The sequence below is a fragment of the Lates calcarifer genome, linkage group LG20, assembly GCF_001640805.2.
Source record: "Lates calcarifer isolate ASB-BC8 linkage group LG20, TLL_Latcal_v3, whole genome shotgun sequence".
Lineage (NCBI taxonomy): Eukaryota > Metazoa > Chordata > Actinopteri > Centropomidae > Lates > Lates calcarifer.
Window position 1 is genome coordinate 19,573,997 of NC_066852.1, and position 25,383 is coordinate 19,599,379.

General features: G+C 41.1%; 3 protein-coding genes across 4 annotated transcripts; 2 read left to right on the forward strand and 1 right to left on the reverse strand.

The window, feature by feature from the left end:
• The first annotated feature begins 3,934 nt into the window (after window positions 1-3,934).
• On the forward strand, window positions 3,935-13,545 carry ubtd2 (ubiquitin domain containing 2). Of its 2 annotated transcripts, none has more exons than XM_018692194.2 (3): window positions 3,935-4,152; window positions 7,055-7,291; window positions 12,021-13,545. In XM_018692194.2, exons 1-3 carry the CDS (start codon window positions 4,083-4,085, stop codon window positions 12,530-12,532), a joined length of 819 nt encoding a protein of 272 aa, XP_018547710.1. In that variant the 5' UTR covers window positions 3,935-4,082; the 3' UTR covers window positions 12,533-13,545. The 2 variants fall into 2 exon arrangements, with proteins under 2 accessions (XP_018547710.1, XP_018547708.1); XM_018692192.2 differs by lacking the exon at window positions 3,935-4,152 and adding an exon at window positions 4,288-4,454.
• A 2,170-nt stretch (window positions 13,546-15,715) lies between these two features.
• Window positions 15,716-19,845, forward strand: il12bb (interleukin 12B, b). The gene is made up of 9 exons (XM_018692190.2): window positions 15,716-15,845; window positions 16,822-16,915; window positions 17,039-17,140; window positions 17,300-17,482; window positions 18,342-18,447; window positions 18,637-18,806; window positions 18,998-19,155; window positions 19,284-19,402; window positions 19,540-19,845. The coding sequence occupies exons 2-9, from the start codon at window positions 16,822-16,824 to the stop codon at window positions 19,565-19,567; spliced, it is 960 nt and encodes a 319-aa protein (XP_018547706.1). The 5' UTR covers window positions 15,716-15,845; the 3' UTR covers window positions 19,568-19,845.
• ublcp1 (ubiquitin-like domain containing CTD phosphatase 1) lies at window positions 19,569-24,639 on the reverse strand. Its single transcript, XM_018692191.2, has 11 exons — window positions 24,501-24,639; window positions 23,886-24,193; window positions 23,423-23,514; window positions 23,151-23,236; window positions 22,944-23,059; window positions 22,672-22,770; window positions 22,457-22,494; window positions 22,130-22,228; window positions 21,612-21,728; window positions 21,392-21,519; window positions 19,569-21,166 (listed from the first exon to the last, which is right to left on the reverse strand). Exons 2-11 carry the CDS (start codon window positions 24,037-24,039, stop codon window positions 21,139-21,141), a joined length of 957 nt encoding a protein of 318 aa, XP_018547707.1. The 5' UTR covers window positions 24,040-24,193; window positions 24,501-24,639; the 3' UTR covers window positions 19,569-21,138.
• Between the last annotated feature and the right edge of the window lie 744 nt (window positions 24,640-25,383).

The window sequence follows — 25,383 nt, forward strand, 5'->3', positions numbered from 1 at the left end:
AGACTTTGGGCCAGTGCAAGGACCGAGCAGTTAAGAGTAAATCAATAACAAGCCTATTAACCTCTGTGTCAGCTGCTTTGTTGGCTAGATGAAAAAGGTGGAACGAGGAGAGGCTGCTGAATTGGAGAGGAAAGGGTGTAGATGATAAAAGAAGCAGCAGAGATTAAAGAGAAATGCCAGATAAAGAACAATCCATTTCAAATGTCCTGCTGAAATGTCTAAAGTCTGAAAAGTCTGTCTTTATATATATATATATATATGTATATATCCTTTTCCCAACATGAAAAAACAATGTCTTATGTATGGTTGTTTGCCTGCAGACAAGACAGGCAGCTGGGCAATTATCGCCTCAGTGGCCAGAGTGAACAACCACAGTGCGGCTATTTGCAATTTTCTGCTTTCTTGTTTTCAGGCAACACACTGTGTTTTTCATCAAATGCATGTTTTTGTTTTGTTTTGTTCTAAGTGCATATGAGTGGTACTAAATATATCAACAGAATGTTACAGTAGATGGTCCACATCAGACATGATGACCAACAAAAAGGCGCCGATAGGGCCATGGGCTTTAATGTACCCATGCTATAGCAGTAGAGCAGAAATAATATATGTCATTATTTTATTCACTTTCAAGACATGAAAAAAATGACAGGGTGACACAGAGGGTATTTAATTATGTTTAGATTTTAGAGCATGGACACTCCAGTTTCTTCTCTCTCTCTCAACCACACACAGACACACACACACACCGTTGTTCATCTATCTTTGTAGGGACACACCACTGACACACTGCATTCCCTAACCCCTGACCCTAACCTTAACCAGCACATCTGTAGGCCTAACCCTAACACCAAATCTGAACCCTCAAACAGCCAATTAAAAATTGTGAGGTCCAGTATTTTAGCCCCCAAAAAGCTGCCGGACCCCACACGTAGAGTAAAACAAGCCTAGATACAGAGTATTTCGGTCTCAGCAGGGTACCTCTGTGTGCAGTTCAAACTCTCCGGCACCATCTACTGACTGAGCTGTGAATAAGCAGAAGACTGAATCCTTCTGGTTCTTGGTGAACATGATCATGCCTCAAACAAGGCAACACTCAATAACAGTGAAAAATAAGGGAGACGACATGAGTTGGCAGTTAAAGAAAAGAATCATTTATTTTACACAAGAGTAAATCAGTGGAAGGGAAAAGAGCAGTGTAACTAAAGATAACGAAAGAAAAACTACAGCTGTCATTCAGCTCTTCCAGAGCTGCAGTGAGAGTGAGGGTACACTGGGCCCAGGTGTGGCTCATGCAGCTAATGACCCTCCAATCAGCACCTGCAACACAAGACAAACACAACAGGGACACCTAGTGTCCAGGTGGAGAGGTTGTCACATGTTAAATCTGCCTTTTTAATTGATTCATAGCAGGAAATGTGTCCACAACATACAAGGAGGAAGAGAATATCTTAACAAAATAAACATTACACAAATGTCCCTTCAGTCTGAAAGTGGACAGCTTTTGCTTCTGCTTTGTTAGTGAGTAGTAACACGTGTTGTCTCATTCATTTCATTCAGAGTGCCATTCAGCTGCTGTGAAATTCTAGTCTTTCTGCTGATGACATGCTTTAATGTATGTGTGTGTGTGTTACAGATATTAAACAATTTACTATAAAATAAAGTCACTAGAGGTCACTAAAGCTCTCACAAATGAACTTTCCATGTGTGTTTAGTCAATGGCCTATTCTTGCCTTGAACAGTCAGTGTGGGTAATACGTCACAGCTTACTGTGGCCTCTAGCAATGCCACAGTGAACAAACAGCACTAAGTCTATGATTTTAACTAGAACTGTAACCGTACGTTGTGGAGTTACCTTTTAACTTGGCTGAATTTGACCATAACAATGTGGATTTGAATCCTGTAAAATGTTAAAGCCTTGATAATCTCTGTATAAACTCACTCCTTGGTTGCTAAAAGAACAGCATTCCCAACTAAAATCACAATCCTGAGGTGAAACAACATTCAGTGCCACCTCCAGAACCAATCATCCTGATAAAAGTTGATATGCATTCATTTGTGTTTTTTACATGTAGAAGGCAGTTCAGAGAATTCTGCTGAATCTCCTGCTGTGACCTTGATCACAGAATATGCAGCAACACGTCAAGTGTATTCTCAGCAACTTGTTACATCATATTATGTCATGCAGACAATCGCAAAAGGGTTTGCAAGTAAAGCTCTCGCCTGCATAGACATGTCTTCTTTCAGTCCCTAGCAATGGGGAATAATTGTAATTCCAGACAGCTTTGTTGTAAAGTTACCCACGCTATCCCGTTGCTATTCTGTGTGTGCACATGGACACGTGAGTGACAGTGTGTGTATGCGTGTGTGCCAGTGTGTCGAATTACACTCAAGTCTCTTTTGGACAGTCCTAAAGATAGTGACCGGGCAGGAGTGTGCTCATCTGGTGTAACATTGCAGCACTCGGATAAAGAGAGTGTGTAACTGCAACAGTATGACAGGGAAGAGAAGAGAAGAGAAGAGAAGAGAAGAGAAGAGAAGAGATGAGAAGAGAAGAGAAGAGAAGAGAAGAGAAGAGAAGAGAAGATTACAATACAACACTTGCAGAAGTGAAAATTGAGAGTAATCAATGGTAAATTAAAGTGCTCTATGCAAGAGAGAACAGAGTAAAAAATAGAATAGATACATTTTACTCTGCCTCATAAAATCAGATTTTTATCTGCATGGAATGAATACCTAAATTTACAAAACCTCTTTGCTTGTCAGAGCTAACAACAGACTGCAATGGAATAAAATAAAGTAGAACTGGAATTACATTTCACTCAGTAAAATCTGAATCTTTATCTCTCATAAATTCTAAGTGTGTGCATTGGTTGAACCAATAAACAAGTGACAGTCTAACTACTGAAATTCTACTACAATCATGATTTTATCTGTAAGAAATAAATCTGTTAGCTAGTTTGACCCAAAAACTGAAAACTGAAACCTTACTATGCATGAATAGAAGTAGAAGTAGTAGAACAGAATAGACTGTTGACATACTGTATGTTGTAAAAATCTGATCTTCATCTGCAATAAATTTAAAATGTGTGTTTGTCTGAACCAATAAAACTACTGCTTGTCCAACCACAGGATGTAAGATACTATACAACAAAATAGAATAGAATAGAAAAATGACTACATGTCACTCTGTGCTGTAAGATATGCTCTTTATCTGTAATAAGATATTGTTGACTATTTGAACCCACAAACTACATTGTCTAACCACTGAAACCTTATTACTGAACACTGAATAGAATAGAATGAGGTGTAAAATTTGCTCCTTATCTTGTTAAGTATGTACAATGTTTGTGTTAAAACAAATAAAATAGGCCTACTGACAGTGTAACCCCTGATAACTCTACTATGCAAGACAGAATAGAACAGAATAGATGAGCCAGTTCACCAAATGTTGATCACAGTAACTGCATGAGGGCTTCCCTGACATTCAAGAGTACAAGGATAATTTGATGTGTCTTCTTCAGGACAGCAAACAGCCTCTCTGAACACAAAAACACACCAGCTCATGTGTCACAACAAATTACCATCAACAGAGTCTAAACTCTAAAGCAAACATGTGCTGCCCCAAAGAAGATGGCATCCTTTTTTATGCACTGTGCACTTCTTCTTTGTTCTCTCTTCCTCCTTTCTTCCCCCCATCTCTCTCTCTCTTTTCTCTCTCTCTCTCCTTCGTTCCTCTCTCGGTCACCTTGTCACGATGTGAACCTCCTCTCTGCCTTCCTCTCTCCGCCTTCCCCACCAGATGAAGAAGATGAAGATACCCGCTGCGCCCCGCCAATGCTGAGAGGAAGAGGAGAGGAAGGGAGGGAGGAAGGAGGAAACTGAGGGAGGGAGGGCGGAAGGGAACGAGGAGAAAAGGAAGGAGGGAAGGAAGGAAGGAAAAGAAGGGAAGGGGAGGGGGGAGGAGGGGGAGAGAGAGAAACGAGAGAGAGAGAGAGAGGGAGAGAGAGGGGGCTAGTGGATGTAGCTCTAGCAGTGGGCCGGGGGGTGAGCTACCTAGCCCGGGCTGCTCTGCCGAAACATCCATGGGTGGCTGTGTCGGGAGCCACCACGACTCTTCGGGCAGCCTAAACGAGAACTCGGACGGCACTGGAGGTAACTTGCAGGGCTTATCAGCGTCTTTTACTGCCTACCAGCTCGGCTTTTTGGAGGGGGGATTGTGTGTATGCGAGTGCGCGCGTGCGCGCGTGTGTGTGTTGGGGGGGCTTCCTCTAGGCTTTCTGCATGTTGTCCTGGCTGGAGGTCTCCTTTACCTTCCCCCTGATATCCGAGCCAGACTGAACCGGGGGGACAGACAAGGCAGCCCACCCCGGGTATCTCCCTCCACACAGAGGGCCTCGAAGCGACAAAACGACGGCTCGTCCGCTCGCTACTTTACCAACTGGGAAATATTTAATGTGCGACGCTGCCTCCCTTTGTTCTTTGCTGTTGACTGAGCTAGCCGGCTAAAACGTAGCCTGGTTAGCTTGCTAGCTTCTCTGCATGACAAATATGAGTCACAGACGGCAATGGCATGCAAGAGAGAGAGAGACAGTCTGACTTGAATTAGGTCTCGACACTGTGAATGCTTTTAAGTTATTGTTAGCTTAACACAAGCTGCACTTATGAGTACTGCCAGGCTTTTGTTTTCACTGACTGTTTCTTTTAAGCGAGATGTTGGGGCATGTTTGGTGGTGGAAAGTGTTGGGGGAGAGGAGAAAGGAGGGGGTGTCAAAACTTAAAGGTTGCTGCAGCTTTATGTAAAAAAGGAAGTGTGTTTGTTACACTGCAACTTAGACTGCGGATATGTTTTGTGAGCAAGGCCTGAGAGCAGAAAGCACCATGCTGTCAGTCGACTGTGCAGAACAGAGTACAGATGCCTGCAGGTTTATTGTGTTTATTGAGCAATAAGCAGCATTGCATGCAATGACTAATGCAGAGGGGCATAATAACACAAGCTGTGACACTTCCAGGGTGACTTTGTGGATTAAAACATGACTAGAAGTTTACTTTTTAGGGTGTATCAGTTCTTTTAAGATGATATAGTAACCTGCATGACTGGTTAAAACTGGTGGTGGGTTGGTGCAGTCTTCCATTAATTACGTAGTTTTACAGAGGTGACAATGATGGTGTCCGGTAGATGTCTGTGAAGATTGCATTTAGATAATGTGCACCTTAACCACAAGGCCCCTTTTGCAGAGTTTTATCAAGCTGAGGTGCCACAGACAACTTTGTAGTGTAGTTTCCTGGTTGGTCTGGTCTGAGGGAGGGTTCAGCTGCTGGCCAGTGAAATATTTTAATTACAGGTTGGGAGATAAGGCTGATTTGGGGCCCTGGGACTGATCACTTAGAGAGACTGAGACTTAGTCTGGTTTCCTTAATGTCTTCCCTTTTGCCTCTATAGCTATTTTGACTACCCGTTCTACTATCTCCCAGGCTTTCTACCTGTCTAGATGTCACATAAACAGATCTCTTTATCTGTCAAGTGTGTTGTAACAAGAGGCCATCCCCTGTTAAAACAGATGCCATCAAGCAGCTGGTACCTGACACCTTGCTGGATGCTGTTAGAGACAAGGCAGTTAGACCTGAGCACATGTAAATTTATCTGCTTTCACCAAAGCAGGTGTCATAACCTGGTTTACCTAGTTCAAGCATGATAAAGATTGTATAAAATCATTACACTTACTAGCTCATATTTAGACCAAAGGATTTCAAGCTGATGTTTAAAAGTAAATTAGTAGATTATGGTCAGACACATGAGTTGGAAAGTAAGATAATGGGGGAGTGTGAGCCTGTGGCTGAGCAGTCAGGTTGGCCATACAAACACAGGAAAACACACACAGGAAATCGGGCAGGCATCACTGGCTGATCACTATGACTAAACTGCATGCAGTAGTAGTGTCAGTGAGAGCTGCTGCTGATGTTTTACACACACAACATACACACAACATAAAATAATCCATAAATGTATGGTTATATATGTTATCTATTTGAGTTTATGGCTGCAACACCTGAATTTCCACTCAGGTACAACTAATCCTATCTCGTTTTGTCAACCCAGGACCTCATTTACACTGTACATAATCTGGTGGCTTTATGAGCCATTTTAAAAGAGAACTCTCTTTTAAAGAGTGTGAATCTCTTGTATACAGGTGAATTATGACATTATATGCAATCATTAAAAAAGGAAAAAGTCAGTGAGTGTAAACAGTCTTGTTAGAGGTCTTATTTACTACAAACAGTCAGTTGAAGGTTGGTGTTATCAGACTGCACCATGTGATCGTCAGAGTACATGTGTACCAGCCGCAGGTGTAACTCAACACCTTGATCTGTCATCGTCCTCTCTCCTCTCCTCTATTTCTCTGTTGCACACACAAACACACACACTAATATACCGTACGCACACACAACACACGTACAAGTTGTCCTGTACCTGTCGTCCCCTTCGGTGGTGATCCAGATGGTGTTGTTCATCAGCCATTCTGCTGCAGATGGAACACTGTTAGATGCTATAACCCTAACCTTTTAACTGGGCTTAGTAACCCAACACTTCTAGCTTCAGTTCTGCTCTGTATGCATGCATTTGTGTGTGTGTGTGTGTGTGTGTGTGTGTGTGTGTGTGTGTGTGTGTGTGTGTGTGTGTGTGTGTGTGTGTGATGTAGGCTCATGTTTAATCTGTCAAGTGAGCTTAGTTGTGTACTTGAGAAATCTTAAAGGACTGCAGATAATTCCTAACTCTTCTCATTCCCTCCCTCTCCTTTACTCTCCATCCCTACTTGACATTTTTATCCTCTGTGTATTCCCCCACCCTCTCCCTCTCTATAACTCCCATCTTTCATCACACATCTGTCCACTTTCTCCCTCCCTGCTATTTTGTTATTTCCTTATCTTGGTCATCCCTCCTTCCATTTACTCCTTCCTCACTTCTTTCTCATTTTACTTTTGTCTTCCTCATCCACCCTCCTAACTTCCTCTTTCTGGCTTTTCTCTCCCTATCTCTCCTTTCTCTCCTTCCCAGTGGCTCTAGGGCGTAACCAGCCCCTGAAGAGAGAGCGGCCTAAATGGAAAAGTGACTACCCGATGACTGAAGGCCAGCTGCGCAGCAAGAGAGATGAGTTCTGGGACACGGCGCCAGCGTTCGAGGGCCGGAAGGAGATCTGGGATGCGCTGCGGGCTGCGGCCAGCGCCTTTGAGAGCAATGACCACCTGCTGGCTCAGGCCATCCTTGACGGGGCCAGCATCACACTGCCACATGGTAACAGCACAAATTTCCACAGCAGTAGACGCAGCAGACACCTCATAATGTTGGTTCTGTTTGGTGGACTTTGATGATTTCCACACTTAAGAATTTCAACTCCCTCTTCCCAAGTTCTCTAGAGAAATTAAACTCAGGAACTCAGCTGTAGAGAATTTTGTTACAGGGTTGCAGATTTTGTGTTTTTATGAGAATCATCTCTTCTTTTATTAAAAAAAAAAGGCAATTAAATCGTTGAAAAAACATGATCTATTTTATACTGGTGAAGTTTAATCAGCAGTGACATTCAAAAGCTGCAGTTAGATTAACATGCTTTGGTGTTTTGTATCGTTTCTTGTGAATATCAGTATCAGAAACAGTACAAACAGGCAATCAGTATATACTGTATACAGTTAGTATGTAGTATGGCAGGAGGACACATTGAGATTGAGTTGCTGCCACTCCACCTGCTAAATACCTTTCACAACTATTAGATCTATATGTTGAAGTTGGAAAATGAAGCTTGGTGCTACATCTGTACAAACAGCTTCAGCTTCAAATTTATTGTGAGACTGATTTTGGTGGATAGTTTTAAAACTACGTACATGTTTCTCTCACTGATGGAGTGTAAGCATACTCTGTGATAAAGCAGCAAGTTCAGGCAGTTGTAGAAGCTAAATGGTGAAGTAAAGCTTCCCCAGGAAGTGTCTTACACATCCTCTGTAGTTTCTAGTGTCATCTAGTGTTGAGTGTCACAAACAGGTCAACTTTGACACGCATTGCCGTTTATTTCTGTTTAGGATGAGAGGCTTCTGTGCTGTCCTTTTCACTGTCTTACACAGTAATTGATTTTGTAGTGAATATGGGCTGACTTACAAGCATCTACAGTATTCAGCCTGCAGTTAAAAGGAGTTAAAGAACCTCAAAGTGTATCTCAGTGACCGCATTTTAGAGTTTAGACTTTAGCCATTAGGAGGTCTATACTGGAGAAGGAATCAATAAATAATAAATGAAAAGGGGCGTCTCCTTGGTCTTCTGAAAGTAGAATTTAATGAAGTAATCACTCACATAAGTGTACCAAAGATAGGGCATGTTCAAAAAACACATTCGAGAACTAGAACGGATCAATATAATTGACATGGCTCAGATTCACGAAGCCCAACAACTCCACACAGTAATTATCAGCTGCTTGAGCAGGCTCTCTATTTGTGTATGTGCGTCATTCTCCTTTATTCCTTATTCATATTACCTCAGAGTCATATTACCTCAGCTGAGAAAAGGAAGGACTACCTTTTTCATGTTCAAATGTTGTTGTTGTGAGTTTTGGAAGATGTCCTGTTTCGGCCAGATGGTGGCATTCTCTGTTTCCCCTGTCTCTCCAGACTTTCATGTGAGAGTCCAGAAATGTTTTTTATGTATTAGTGAAAGTAAATGTCATAAGATGAAAAAACAGGCTGAAATGACTGGCTTGCTCTGATATAAAATATGCTCATGTCTATGCAAGGATGCTATACCCATTATCCCATACTAAACTGGCACACAATCATGGGTACTGTATATTTGATTGTTTATATCTGACTGACTAGCTGCTAACCTGCACTACATACTATTTTTTTGGATGTGAACTCCCCAGTGGGAAACATGGAGTGGACTGATTTATTCTGTTAGTGATACAAGAGGGACACTAAGGTCTAAATCTGAAGATGCTAGACAGCTTCACGTGAATCAGATTTGGGCAGTACCAGTTACCAACAGATACTTTTTTTTGTGTGCATATAAACGTAGTTGGTGCCTCGTCCTGCTCCATTCCTCTCAGTAGTTTGGCCAGGTCAGATCTGATCCTGCTGGGCTGCAGCTGTAGATTCCCCAGGCCTGACGTCACCATCACACTCATCCGACGCTCCAGTACAAAGAGCAGCCAGATCACTTTAACATTTTTACCACTCACAACTTTAAGCATCAACCTTTTTAATACTAGAACTAAGGTGAGGGCTGGGTCCAGATCCTATTTTTGATTTTTCTGTTGCCCCTGTTCACTTTCACCGTTCTGGCTTTGACTGATTATTCTTCTTTGGCCTGGTTTCATCACCTCGGTCAGTGAAATGGATGTAAACAGCTCAATGTAAATGTTAATCTGTGGGTTAATACACTTTGATAAGGCTATTATTAAGGGTTAGATTCCATTCTGTGTTAAAAATGTATAGCATTGTGTGTGGTTGATTGTCAGGGCCCTATAGTTAGGTGAAAGAAACACTGTGAATCTAGTGGACAGAGCTTATCTAGAGTCATGCCACCCATTTACGTCTGCAGCACAAGAAAGAGAATACTGCTCAACCTGCTCAGTTTGTCAGCCATGCTAGCAGCTTTGTGAGGCTAAAAGTTAACAGCATACACACAGCACTTAATATGATTGAAACGAAAACGTCATGTTCACTGATTAATGTATACATTATTTGATGATATTGTATAAGTAAGTTGGGCTACTTTTTTGGGGTGGTCATGCAAAAACAGCCCTGCAGTCAAAGAGCATTTTTCATATAAACAAACGTGTTCTTGCTTTGGTCATAAAATGTAATCTCTTCAATTTGGCGCAAGGTTGATCCCTCCTCACAAGGATGTTTTTCAATCTGAACTCTTGTATTATAATGAAATCCCACAACCAAAAGCATTAGCACCACCTGGAACCCATTAGCATGCTGCAGCTGATGGATAAACACTAAGGTGGAACCAGCTGAGGAGGGAAAAAAAAGCAAGTGAGATTTACAGACATAGAGATTCGTATCAAATGGTGTTTATACACTGCCATTGAACCATATTTAACATTTACCTTTTGTGACTTAAGCTGTGACAGCTTCCACATACTCACCTCTCTGTCTCTGCTGGTATCTCACTGTTACATGAAAGAAGTTGAATACATTTGTAACTGAACTGGCCTTCAGCCTTGAATGCAGTTAAGTGTGCTGAAATATCAACATACAGCAGCTGTATCAGAAGTTGGTGAATCTCAATCATCAGATTGACTTGCTGATGTTGATTTTTCAGCTATGTTCCTGACAACAGCAGAGAGCTTTAATACCTTAAAAACACTCTTGCCAATTATGTCACTGTGTTGGTATGCCAGCAAGTTACTTGGTTGCATAAGCTCGGAGAGTTTCCCTACATATTGTTAAAAGCTTTTTCTCTATATGGATTAAAGTATGCCATTATGTGTTTGAAATATTCAATGTAGTTCATTTCACACCAAGTGGACTGGGGTGAGTTTTAGAAACAGAGTAAGTGAAGCTCTCTCTGCCTCGTACTCTCTCGCTTTCACATTCACTCTGGTAGATGATGTCCCGAGGTGTAGCGTGGCCTTAATGTTTTCACCTTGACCACAGCAGCCATCATTAAGAGCAACATCGTGGGCCTCTGCTGACTCATCTCAGTCCCACTTGCCACAAAACTCACCGCCTCTCGAGTGGCTCGTGTCTCAGTTTAAAATCATAAAACAACATAAGCACTGCAGTGACCTTTATTAAGCATTATTTACTAAAAAGGCTGTGGGGAGGTGGACTTTCTCACCCTGGTCATAAATTATTTGGCTCTAGTTTTAAGAATGTCTGAAGAGGAACATCATCACCATCTTCTTAAAACTATTAAAAGGTCGAAACTTGGGAGACAAATCGGCAGTTTTTACTTTTAAAGGTGAAAAACTAGGGCAAGTAATCCCTGCAATAAAAGCATCTATTACCACAATAAGATGATTTGGCGAGACAAGTTAAAATGTGGAGGAATTCCCTTGAGGACCCTAAGGGTCCCCCCCTGTGAATACCACAGTATTATGTTTCTGTTACCGGAATAATTTGACCTCTTCACTACAGCTTGTTTCCCCCTCTATGTACCAACTCTTTACTCTCAGTCTCTGAATCACAGTTGGTCATTGATGACATAATACATTTTAATGTAGTACACCAGCAGACACATGATATTCCTGTGTGTCCTTTTTTCACTCATTGGTCTTCCCTGACAGTCTTTGTTTTTTGTTGGGTCCAACTCTCATTTCTCCATTTCATCTTCCTACAGGGAAATGTCAACTGGTTTTTGGCTTTGTTAGATGGAAAAATGATGTGAGCTTTGGCTTTCAGTTTTGAATGAAATATACAAAAGAACACATTTACATAAATACAACATAAACGTGCCAGAAAGTTATCAAGCTCAAACATGACTCATCCAGACTATTCATTTGAATTAAACATGAGGGAAAATGTGGAGGGATTACCTGAAGTGGTCACTTTCATTGTTAATTGCTTTTTTTATTGGAGTTTCCCAGTGAAACATTTACCTAGTGTACACAACATAACTGCATGCACACGGTTTTGTTTATATTAGTGTGTGGGTTAATGTAAGCTGTAAAATGCTGTGGATGATGGTTAATAACTTCAGTCATATGCTGTACAAGTGAGTTCTGTAATACCACATACCATACGTAAAAAAAAGTGTGTTCATGTGTTCATTCAGTAGATCATTACAGCAAGTTGAATCCTGTAAGCTGGCAATGTTTAACTGTGAAATATGGAAACAAGTGATTTAGGTAACTGGGTTAAAATAGACTTGGTTCTCTGAGGCTAGTGTTCTGTGACCCACAACCCCCACTGAAGCTTTATATTATATAATGTTATCATAACTGAGAGGAATGGTGGTCAGAACTGTGAGAACAAACTTTTAAGTCGAAGGGATAAAAAGTTTTAACACTTTTTTTCCTGTCCTCCAGGAGCTCTGACCGAATGTTACGATGAACTGGGGAATCGATACCAGCTGCCAGTCTACTGCCTCTCTCCTCCTGTCAACATGATCGAAGAGCGCTCCGACGAGCCTGACGGTTCGGATCCGGACTCCGGGGCTGCGGACCCATCCACGGGCAGCGCCAGTGACCCTGGCTCAGGAGGGGAGTGCCAGCTCCGGCTGCGACTCTCCACGGGTCGCGATCTCCGGCTGGCAGTCCGTTCCACGGACACAGTGGGCATGATGAAGCGTCGCCTGCAGAGTCAGGAGGGCGTGCCAGCCACGACCCAACGTTGGTTTTTCTCAGGTCGGCCGCTGACAGACAGGCTGCGCTTGGACCAACTCAACATCTCCAGGGACTACGTAGTGCAGGTCATCCTCAGCCAACCACCACCACCAGAGCCAGTAACTACAGCGGGACACATACCAGAGGCTTCCGGGCCAGTGGCAGTGGAGGGAGTGGCTGCACTGCCCCAAGAGCCCACGCCAGTGGAGAATTAACTCCCCCCAGCCTGGAGGTGGGCATACCAGGGGGCTGGCAGTGTTAAAGGAGGAGGATAACAAGGGAGAAAAAAAGAAAGTTGGCGTTTCTCTTTTGGTTTGCACTCTTCTTCTCTTCTTTTCTGTTCTCTTCTCTTCTCTTTTCTTCTTCTTCTTCTTCTTCTCTTCTCTTCTCTTCTCTTCTCTTCTCAGCCAGTCGCTTTTTGCTGAGGAGGGCTTTGTCTGGGCAGAGGTCGGCCATCTGTTGGAGCAAAAGGACTCTTGAATCGAGAAAAGACTCTTCCTTTTGGTTTTACACATTGAAATTTTGACCTTTTTGAAGTCTTTTTAACTGTTCCTATGGAAACCAAACAAAAAAAAAAAGAGAACTTTGTCAGATGGCTTAAAAGGTTTTCTTAGCAACACTGATGTCCGAATGTTTCTGTGTTTCAGTTTCCATTCAAGGTCTGCTCTCCGGCAAAGCTGAGTCAGCAGAATTCTGTTTATGAGGCTACAGGGTTATACATACATTTTCATGACCGACATTTAATTCAGACCGTTGAGAAAGAGACAAATAAAGATAGTTAAACAATCCTGATGACTATTCAGGCAGTTACTCTTAATGATATGGGAATCAAATCGGGAGTATTTCATCACCTGCGGATAAAGTCAGTATGCTAACAGCTGTAAAGAAAGGTATTCTGTTGGTATTTCTAGTTAGCAAACAGATGTGTCCAGGTTGTGGTCGGATGCAGTGACTGGATGTTCTACCGAGCTGCCGCTGGATTAGATTCTTTATCTCACTCTGCTTCACTGAACAATCAGAGTAATCATGTAATAAATATTAAGTAGTCAGCCTGTGTGTGTGTGAGCAGGTGTGAATATGTATGGGTGTGTGCGTGTGTGGATGTTCTTATATGATCAAGACACAACCACACTTATTCATGTGGCAAAAAGGATGGATATCAGAAACACAGTTACGTATTTTGATTAAAAATAGAATGTTTTTAATTAAAATTAATCATTGTTTCTAATCCTTGATCTCTGTCTGCTCGTTTGCCTGGATGTATCTCTGACTAAAATTTGCCCTATCAGTCGGGAAAACACCAAGTTTAAGTGAGACGACTCTAGAATTACCTGGAGTCACATTTCTAGTCTTTTGGTTGAGGCTCCCACGTCTCAGCTATATCCTGGACCAGTCTGCCCACTGAACACAGAGACCAAACTGATATCAACCCTCCATCAAACTCCTAGTAAGACAGCAAACAAGTCAACCCCCCCAAACGTTCCACCCCAAAAATTTTAATTGTAATTCCTTACACTATTGTTTACAAGTGATATCAGTCTCCTGACTCTCACATTTATTCACTTCACAAGGAAGTGAATAAATGTGTTTTCCCAAAATGTCAAACTGTTCCTTCCAGCTTTGATATATTGGCCAATACAGGTATATCCGTGATAACACTGCTCATTGGCACAGCTGATGTAGAGGTCGAGCTCTAACAGTAACAGTACTCTGTAGTAGTAAAGCTTCCCTTTTCCTTTGATTTCCTCCTTTCCCATTTCAACTTCCTTTTTTGAGTCTACGCGTTCCAACCAGACAGACCATAAGAAAATTTATCGAAAAAGAACAATATGATGCAAAGAGGAGCTCTAGAGAGAAGAAGCCACTGTAAGCATTGTGTCTGGAAGTGCTGGTGACCAGCTTTGCCAGAGAACAAATGAACAAACGTCATTTAGCCGATGATGGAATGAGGAAGGAGCTTCAGCTTGTTAACAAGCCATCTGTCCATCACTCATGTTAACGCATGTAAACTAAGCTCTCGAGTATCAATGTAGAGGAAGAAGGAGGTTTAATGACCCACTTGGATGGTACTAAATGTGACAGGTCATGCTGTTCACTAGTAACAGGCAGAGGGGAAGTGGACATGATTTAATGTCAGTGAGTCATTAAATCTCCAGTCTTCATAATTACCCTCTAATCTGAAACAGGTTAGTGGCTTTTTCGGGGAAATAACACCAAATATGACACCTACTTGTGGTCAAAATTTCTTTTTCCCTATTTTGAGATATCCACATCTTCCCAAAAATGTTTTTACTTTTCAGTACAATGGTGTCATATAAATGTTAAAGGTGTATTAGTGGAGGTGTTGAGAGTTTTTTGTTTGGGACAAGTATATGGTGGGAAAGAAGCAAAGAAGCAATGAAATATCACTTCACTTCTGAGCAAGATACATGATGCAAATATGCTTCAGTATAAAAGTGAGAATGTTTGAAACCACAAAGCACACTCACCTTGAACAATAGTCATCTAATACTTTTTCCATTATCACATAGCAATGCTGAATCAAAAAACCCCTCCATAACTAGAATTAAGAGATGTGCTTACAGGAAGTGGCCTTTAGGCTGTCATGACAGACCTAGTTAAACATTGGCGTTTATATGAGCGCAGAATAAATGATAAATCATTTAGCTCTACAGGTAACTTCCCAGATGTGCTACTTACACATGGTTTTATGGTTTTCCTACAGAAATATAGAATTTTGTGTTCTTAAAACTAACTGAAGCAGCCCTCTGTGATTTTTCTGTTATAAAACAGTTTTTTTTCTCCCTTTTATTTCATCCCCGTGACTCTATTCCCTTTTCCACTTCCATAGAGGTGTCATCATTAAGACTTTTACTTTCTTGTTCTCCTTCCTGAGAACTCTCATGACCATTTTCCAGTGTACCTGTTGAATTACCAGTGATACACCACCACACTAACACAAACACAGTCATGAGCAAATGCTTTTCCAGTTCCCTTTCCCATAGGTTTCTGTCTTTTGTTGTCCTGACTTCCCACGTGTTGTGGCTCACCAAACACACACGCTATTTCACAATGGAATATAGTGAAATGTGAAATGTACTTTTGACTTTTGTCGTCTGCCTCATGATGACTGAGTAAATCAAGTTGAATAAGAGATGACTGAGAGTCAGATGAGATTAAAAACTATGTAATGGATGAGGAAATTGGGTTGATCTGTCCCTCAGCTTCATGATTAATTCAAGTTGTCCTTTGGTTTGCTTCCACCTGAAGGACTGGGTCATGATATTATGTCAGTACTTCAGTACTCTCAGGTAATCATACACACACACATACACACACACACACGCATACACAAGGCAGTTCCTCTTGGGGTTTTTTGACGGCTGTACATAAATACAGCCACAGCATCCTGAGTTCAGGCAGACAAACTGAACACTCGAATCAGCACAGCCATCTCGCCTCTCCAGCACTCTTATCAGACCAGCTTTCAGCAGTAGTGAGAATTTTAGATCAAGTCAAGGCATCAAGGTAAGATCTATAACACTCACACTCATTTTCTGTTATATCTCTTTTTTTTCTACAGCAATTTATTTGGTGCATATTTGTTCTAATATCTTGAAGGTAACACCTGTTTTTAACTTTATCCTGACTCAGAAACTGACACTGTGTTGGTATAAAAAATATTTTCAATAGTCCAGCTGATATCAACAAGATGTAACTGAATTAGGAGATGATTGTCTTCAATATGATCACATTTCCTTAAAGCATCATCAGAACCACTTTTACTCAAGTAATGAAATTACTTAAATACACATGAGAGGTACTCGTATGCTTTACTACAGTGGCTCCCACCAGGGGACATGAGATGTCTAAGAGGAGAAGAAAGCGGATAAATCTTTTTTTTTTTTTTATTACTGGCTAATTTGTGTTCAGAATCCTAAAAAAAATGTGTGAATAAAACAAAGAAAAACAATCTCTAGTTGAACTGGTCACAGCGTTTAGACATCACAAATAGACATTACTTAATTTTAAGCGGTCAGCAGCCAAAAAGGTTGGGAACCACTGTTTTACATGAAGATTTACAATGTTAGGAGACTTTATATTTTCACTGCACTACATTTCAGAGAGAAATCTTATTCTTTTTAACCCCACCACATTTACCATATGACTTTAGTTACTAGTTACTTTTCAGGTTAAGACCTCACTTGGATCTTTAGAATGTAAACTTTTCAGACAACATGAAAACAAGTGGATAACAAATGACAATTTTGAGCCTGCTGATGAAAAACCTTGTGTCCCCAGTTCTGGGGATTTTGAATTAATTTATGCACATTGAAGAGCCTTATCCGTACAGGATATTAAAACCAGCAGAGCACTCAAGGTTTAAACAACTACTCTTTCCTCTTCTTATGGATAAACCCTTCATTTAGGCCTGGTTATAAATTAATTCTACAAGCTTTGTCCCAGTCCCTGCACTATACTAACTTGAAGTCCTTTCTTCCAGATGGGTGCATTGCTGCTCATGATCCTGTATGCTGGACTGTTCTGTGCCTACTCTGACAGCCACCAAGACAACATAGAGACTCTAATGGATAATGGTTGGTAACTCCTCTTTTCTCAACTTAATATTCTGCTTTCTTGCCATTTTTATCCTCAACTCATGTGTAGTAAATGTTGATTCAAGCCTGACTGTGTGCATCTTTTCTGTATGATTTGACTAGTTGTGGTCCTAAGGGTGCCTAAGGTTCTGGGCAGCAGGGTGTATGTTCCTCTGACCTGTGGAGAAGTTTATCAAGATCAGCCTGTGTTTTGGAAGAGAAATGGTAATACAACTGTTAACAACAATGTGCATTTTTAAGAGTTCCTGTTCCAGTATGCTAAGTATGATATGATATGATACGATACGATACAATTGTGTCCTCTTTTTATGACATTTTGAATTATTGCCATTGTTGCTTCATTGATCCATGCCCTTGTCTCAGGCATGGAGCTTAACCCACCTCTGGAGGGGAACCAGGTCAGCGTTCTGGTGGAAGAAATGAGTGGAGGAAACTACACCTGTCATCTTGGCCCTGATGGAGAATACCTCAACCACACTCTGATCCTGATCCAACTGGACCCAGACAACAGGACTGTGATACTGGAAGAGAAATCCCCTGAGGAAGGTAAGATAAGACAGATGGAGGGGTTGAGCCAGGAGGGAAATTACAGGGAGGGGACATAAACAGAGACAGATACAGATTTGTTGTGATACTAGACCTAGCAAAAGGTATTTCTGTGGAAGAGGTGTGGGATAAGATGTCACTGAATGGCTGAGATAAGAATGATGGTGAGAGAGGGAGATAAGATGGGAAAAAATAGACAAAGGTAGAGAGCTGTGGCCTGAAAGCAGACAACACTAAAAAGATGGACAGTGAGGAGATATTGGATAACAGGAGGTTACCAGAGGTAGAGTAAATGTGGCGAGAGAACTGAACAGAAAGAGGGGAAAAAATTAGACAACACTGAGAAAGTAAAGAGAGGAAAACTGGAGAGATAACAAAGAAAGTCAGACAGCACAGTGTTTTTGTGAAATTTATGGTGATATTTTAATATAACTGCTGTAGCATAAACAGAACTAAGATTAATGCACTCCAAAGGCTTTATGTCCAAGCAATCATCATATTGTTGGTGCTAGTTGTTCTCAAAAAAGACTTCAAATCTGTTACTTTTTTCCTCTCTCTGGTTTTGTGCCTTAAGCCGATGTTTTTTTCTGCCTGATTTGAAGGAACAAAAGGTTATATACATATATATGAGAGGCTGGTATGAAACCAGCAATCTTCTCCTCAGTTGTCAGGCTTGTTCACAGCAATTATATTAATGCCCTAAAATTAACATTGCACTGATATTTTGATGTTCAAATGATGCAACCATCAAAAGAAAGTGCTCTGAAACACAAAAGGAGAGACATAAATTTCTAACAAGAGTGTTAAACACAAAGAGAGTGAGCGACTCAGAGTTCTAACAATGTTTCTGTTCCTCCAGGTCACATCCACTGTTCAACGCCCAATTATAAAGGTGCCTTCCACTGCACCTGGAAGAGAACGCAGACGAGTTCCAATGCTGCTGTGCTATTGGTGAAGGCAGAACGGTGAGGACAAGAAAAAAATCTCACACTCATCCTCCTCATTTTAATCAGGAGCAGATCAGCAGCAGCATCTAAATTCCCAATGGAAATTCCCATGCCGAACATACATAGTGATATTTAATTTGTAAGGCAAGGATTATACTGTGTTCTGTTCTAGATAGTATTGTACTCACTATTTTGTCTTTAATGCAGTAATTTAGAAAAGATTCCATGTGAGCTGGATGCTGATGGATCAGGGGTTCGCTGTCAGGACGCCACCTGCCCATTCAAAGAGGAACAAGACCGCATCTCCCTCACCATTTACATATACAGCTATGCTCGTCTGGAGGCCTACTCAAAGGTTTTCTACCTGAGAGAGATTGGTAAGTCATTGTGCGGTACTCTAATGTCTCTCCCATGTCTGTTTTGACCCATCTGTGATGCAAATACTGATAGATACTTATGATTATATGTCACTATATTCATCTGTCCATCCTTACTCACTTCTGTCATGGTTGCAGTCCAGTCAAATCCTCATTGTTCTGCCATTCCTCTCCCTCCTCACCCTGTGTAGTGAGGCCAGACAAACTCCCTAACCTGCACATGAGCAGTGACAAAGTGTTCAGCTGGAACCTCCCCGACTCCTGGGAGAGACCTGACTCCTTCTTCCGCCTGCAGTTCCAGGTCAAGGTGGTCGAGCATGGACATTCCTGTAATGGCGAAGTCATGGCGGTAACCAATACACGCACAATCCAGATCAGATTCAACTTACTCTTAACCTACTGTAAAAATCTTGTTTGCTAACTTTCTGTTTAACCACATTTCTTTATCTTTGATATGTCACCTCCTCCCTTCTGCAGGAAAACACCACTGATGAAACTCAGTATGAAGTCACCATCAAAGCCAAGAAGTACGTTTTCTGTGTGCGAGCTCAGGACAAGTACGCCAAAGGGCCATGGAGCCACTGGAGCCAATGCATGTAAGTATATTACTTCGATCAGGAAATGTTTTGACTCAGTTCGTTACCAAAGAGGTTATTTGTGTGAGAATTTTGAATTTATCCAGGTAATACTCATCTGATCCTCATTGTTTAATTCCAACCTGTCCTGTCTCCAGAGTGAACAAACAAGGTGTGACCTGCTAGGTTTTCCACTGGACTGCCGCCATGAAAAAAGGAAGAAAATAAGAGGAAAACTTTTTTCTAAAGCCCATTTTTTCTAGTTTTTATACATATTTTTTGGAGCAAACTACAGAAACACGTGCTGTGCTTTGGGAGTGAGTGTATTCCTGTACAGTATTTATTGACCATTTATTCTACAGATATACTGTATATTGTTGAAACAATTATTTGTAATATGATCCCTTTATGACCTTTGTTACTAAAATGTTAAACATTTCATAATAAATTGATGAACATGATAATTCTCCGTGTGGTTTTATGTATAACACCTCAAATTTATTTCAAGTGAAGTGGTAACTAATTTTAACAACAACAGTTTAGGTACAAAAAAAGGTTTATTGTCATATTTACAGCCAGGACGTCAGGGATGTGATGAAGAAAACACAAAAAGGTAGATCTCAAGAAATGAAAAGGCATTGAAATGTCCAATAGAGCTGTAAACCAGACTGAAAAAATTGGGGAAAAAATCACATCCATGTTTCCAAGAGCTTCAGGTAGCCTAACACTTCTTCCTTTCCCCAACACTTGCCCCTCTTTATCTATAACTTAAAAGAAATGCTGACAATTAGTGCAGACACATTTCAGAGGCTACAAAAAATAACAAATAAAAAATTAAATGCATGTTTTGTGCTGTCTGTTTCACCATAATCCCTCATCCTCACTTTGTTCATCAACATTTGGATGTACCAAAACAGTTCAATAGAGGCTCTAAACAAAACAGACTAGTACATTTTGCATTTAAAAAACCAAAGAAAACAAAAGAGAACTCATTCTTTGCATGGATCTCAGTGTGTGTACATCCAGCAATGCAGCAGAGTCGGGGCATAACATTAGATGTGTAAACACAACCACAAAAACAATTCTGGTTAAATATGCAGACAGACCTGTCTGGAAGCTTGACCATCTTGTGTGTACATTATGTACATGTTCAACATCCAGCCCACAGGCCTGTGTCCGGTGACCCCTCCAGACAGGTAACAACAAACGACAGATGTTTTCCACCAAAACATGCACGACAGTCAGTGGTTCTGATGAAAATTTAGCTACAACCAGTCTTGCTCTCAACAGCTTTTAATCTCATGTTAGCTTTGAGGATTATTGCGTATTATAACACAATTATTATATTTTCAGGTACCATTTAACTGTGGACTTGAAGATGTATTTTAAACACCTGACCGAAGTAGGAGTTTGTGTGTCATGGTGGCTTGTGGCATGTATTTTTTTTTTTTTTAACCATACATATGGTTATCACGCAGTAACTGCCATTGTTATTAGTAAACGCAAACAATATTTAGAACAAAAATGACCAAGATCCAGGAGAGACAGATAACATGCAAATATATAAATCGGGAAGCCCATCTCGGTCCTGAGCTTTTCAATGTTGGTAGCTGCAGGATTAGTGTAGGTTTTGTAGCGTAAGTTGTTTGAAATGAAAGACTTGCAATAGTCAAGTCTGTGTGTGTGTGTGTGCCAGTACTGGATGAAGGGATGGTGTGGCATCCAGCCCAAGTCTCTGTTGAGGATGGAGTCCCTCCTTAGTGGTGCTGCCTCTTGGATAGGTACCTATACACACACACACATACATATGGAAAAAGCACATACATTCAGTCTCTATTTCAGACATGGTGGAATTCAGACATGAATTTATATTGATTTGAGGCAACTGTAGGCATTTTAGCTGTTGTGTTGGCATATTTATTATTTTTCTTATTATTTTGATATATATGGCAGTTTTAAAATGCTGCTACTAACATATCACTTATTACAGTAAAGCATATGTGAGCCAACCTCTCCCAGTGTTTGTGGTTTAGTCCAGTGAAGTCGTCCAGCTTGGCAATCTCTTTGAGGTATTGAGCTAGTTTATACAGCTCCCTGTCCTTCTCCCTGTTAAGATGGGCCCTCGTGAACGGTCGAATCTAATACACAAAATATATTTCAGCAAAACACTGACAATGATGATGAGGAAGAAGAGAAGATCAAAATACTAACAATGATGTTGGCCGCCTACCTTCAGTCCATTCTGTGGGTTCATGAGGAAGTTTCGTCCAATGTCGTCAAACATAATGGTGTTCTTCCTATTGTAAAATTCTCCGTACTTCCCCCATATCACTCCCAAGGGCTTCACCTGCAGACGTGCATGCCGTCAAACACGTTTAATAAGTGCTTTCACGTTCTCACAAATCTCAGCCAAAAACTCTGTGAAAAGGTATTTCTGTGGGTGTGTGCGCTCAAACTGAACCGTCACCACTAGCATTCCACCACAGAGTGTCACCCACATGCAGTCACACCTGCAGCTCACTCATCCTGTGATTTTGTCTAAAGCCATAGTTTAAAGACAGTGTTGAGTGTAGCATGAAAAAAGGCTTGATCTTTAATCCAATGGTAGACAAAAGGAAAAAAACAGCACAAAAGACAACACTTTCCTCTGCTGCTAACATTTGCTTATATCAGTAATGTGTGTAAGCAGAGCAGTGAAACAGGCCAATATTTGGTGTAGTGTGTACGTATGTATTTGTGTGTACCAACCTCTACAACCCCTCTCTTAGGGGTGTGTACTGTGATCATGGCTGCGCTGTCCAACATGAAGGTAATCTTGTAGTTGGGGTTGTCTGTTACTCCCAGCTCCTAAAAAGACACACACACACACACACACACACACAGAGTGCGAGAGAGAGAGGGAGAGGGAGAGGGGGAGAGAGAGAGCGTGTTATCCTCTATTCCCTTCTAAAGCCCAAACAATGTAGTTTAAATGGATTAACAGTGCCATCTTTTGGCAAAAAACAGGTACAGTGCAGTAACAGAGCTGTAACACCAGGTGATGATTACATCTCTATGAACAAGTGGAACACTTACTTTCATTTTGGCATCAATCCACTTCATACTTGTAGCAGCTGAAGAAAGAAAGCACATGAGTAAGATGCAAATTCCACAGGCAGAACTAGCTGGATATCAGAGCACAAAGAAATGAGAAAAAGTAATGGCCACAAGATTTGTAGTTAACAGTTAGTTAAGACACAGTGTATACTTTTCTACTGCAATGCATGCAGAGAAGAGAAGAGAAGACATACACCAGATGACAATGTCATAGTCCTCGTAGGCTGACGTCAGAAACTCATGAAGGTATGGTCTCATCAGCTCCTGACCCGTCTCTGCACATGACTTGTGATCTAAACACACACAGAATTCAGACATCAATCAAAGTTTAAAGTAGCAACTCAAAACCTGATGAAAAGTCATGGATTATTAGTGTGTAAAACATCCTGTGATTCAAGCAACCATTTCAGCAGAAATGAAAAACAGTCAGTGGTGTCCCAGTCAGATTCTTGCCACAGTAACTCACCAAACAGTGTGTAGTCCACATCCAGTACCAGAAGTCTCTTGCCTTCTCTGGGAGGGTTCAGCTCCTCCACCTTGTAGTCTTTCACTCTGCGGGCAATTTTAGCCAGGTTCTCCTCTCTAAAGACATAGATCAACACTATTTCTCAGACGCACACAGATAAATGTCATCTTGCCTCAATACATCCACAGACACATAAAAATATCTGACCTGTTCTCCACCTCAATGACCTCCTCCTCAATGTCAAAATCATTGACCACATCGTCATTCTCTGGGGGAGGGGCTAAAACATCTTCCTTTACAAAACAAAACACAACTACAGTTAAGTCTACCAGTCAGCCAAAGGAATATTCAAAACAAGGGATAAGCAAATATTAAGACTTTGGGTGTCAGAGAGTAAACCATCTACTGCAAATCTTCTGTTATAGTCCTAACCAGATATCTTTGGAGTCAGTTAATTTCTCTGTCATCCTGCCACATACCAGGCTCTCCTCTCTAGTGCCCATCATCATGATCTTAGTGTTAGGCTTCAGTTTCAGAGATCCCAGCTTCACTTCATCTTCTGCAGGTTTACCTGAAGGCAGGAATGAAAGAGAGGGAGAGAATCGAAGGAGGAAACTAAGATTGATTTAGAGAATAACCCCCACATAATCTTAAATAAATCAGAAATAATTTATAGATTACAGACAGGTGGACATTCAAGCAGACTTAGAAATGGACATGTTTGTACATATAAAACATCAGCAGGTTATGAATGTGGATTAACATAGCCAAAGCCTGGATGGATTTATTTGATCAGAGGTTAATTTCTTCCAGGAGAAAAGTTTCTTACAAATAGTTAATAATAATGCAAAGGTACAAAGGGAAATAAAGTCCTGATTTCTTGTCATATTTACACTAGCTCCCCCAGGTGTAGTGCACTTATGATCACTGACGCCCTCTCACCTTTGACCTTGAGTCCCAGTAGTTTCTGTCTTTCTGGCAGCACCCCAGTCAAGGTCTTAATGGACTGTTTCAGGTCCATCACTGTGTCCTCCTCTGACAGAGAACTGATGGAGTACTCCTGACCTCCCCACTTTATGATCACTGACACTGACATGGCTCACACGGGCTCCTCACACACATGTACACGCACGCAGGCACACGCACGCACTCGGCTGCAGCTGGAGTTGATATGCACGCGCACAGACAAGCGCACGCACACTTCTCGAGCAAATATTTCCAGCTACAGTAGCAAACATGCACACGTACACCTTGCAAGGAGAGAGGCAAATAGGCAAAGTAACAGGAGAGGTGTCAGGGAAACACAGAAAGTAGCTAATAATGAAACACAGAGCAAACCATGACATCACTGTTGGTAAGCACGTGTTATTTTGGCTGGCTATTTCCAGCCACAATGGCCAAATGCCACCTAATCAGTGCAGACACTTTGACAGTCCCTGATGTTCATATTTTTAGCCTGAGATAGCTAACACTGACTAGCAGCAATGTAAACACGAGCGATAACCGGGCAACTAGCTAACATTAGCTGACTAAGCAACACGGTTTGGATATGCTTACCTGGTCGAGCGACTTAACATGTAATGCTGGGCGAACACTGTCAGTTTTCGTCGAGAAGTTGAATGAATGAATGAAGTTTGCGGTTTAGTTTCATTCATCGAGAGGCGCACACTCTCTGTTCTTCCTGGCGTCCCGAATCCTGCCGGTAGTGACGTAGGAGCAAAAGCTTCGTTACCGTGGTGACCACATCTCAGTAGATTAGCACAAGATCGTTTGATGACAATACAAAATAAATTATAAGAATGATTTATGAAAAATAATTAAATACGAGAACAATAATCATTTAAAATAATTTATAAGAATACGAAAAGAAAAGCAATAAACTCAACACTTGTTGCTTTAGACATTTTCTCTGATTTTTCACAACACTAGTGACACTTCTACGTCTTCACTCTCCAACCCATGAATCAATCCTGCAGCCTACAAACCAGTTAATTCAGCGCAGACAATGTTAAATTTCTACACACTTCATCACATAACATCAACAAGTAGCGATGGAAATTAACTAAGTACATTTACTCCAGTACTGCACCTAAGCATTTTTTGAGGTACACGTACTTAACTAGAATATTTCTATTTTATGCTACTTTTCACTCCACCACATTTATTTGATAACTATAGTCACTTGCAGTTGCATCAAAGAGAGATTTCCCCAGTAAACCTCTCAGATGATTTCATTTAAATAATTTTTTGAGGCAAAAGGTGGAAAATTATCTAATATTTTACAAAAAAAAGCAAAGATGTAGAGGTAATAGTAATATCTGTAGCAGGATTTGCATTGCCAACGCCTTTGATTTATTTTGTGGCCCTTTAGCTTGTCATAAAGTCTGTTTGCATTACTGTATATTACCTAAGTAAAGGGTGTGGGTATTCTACTTCTTGC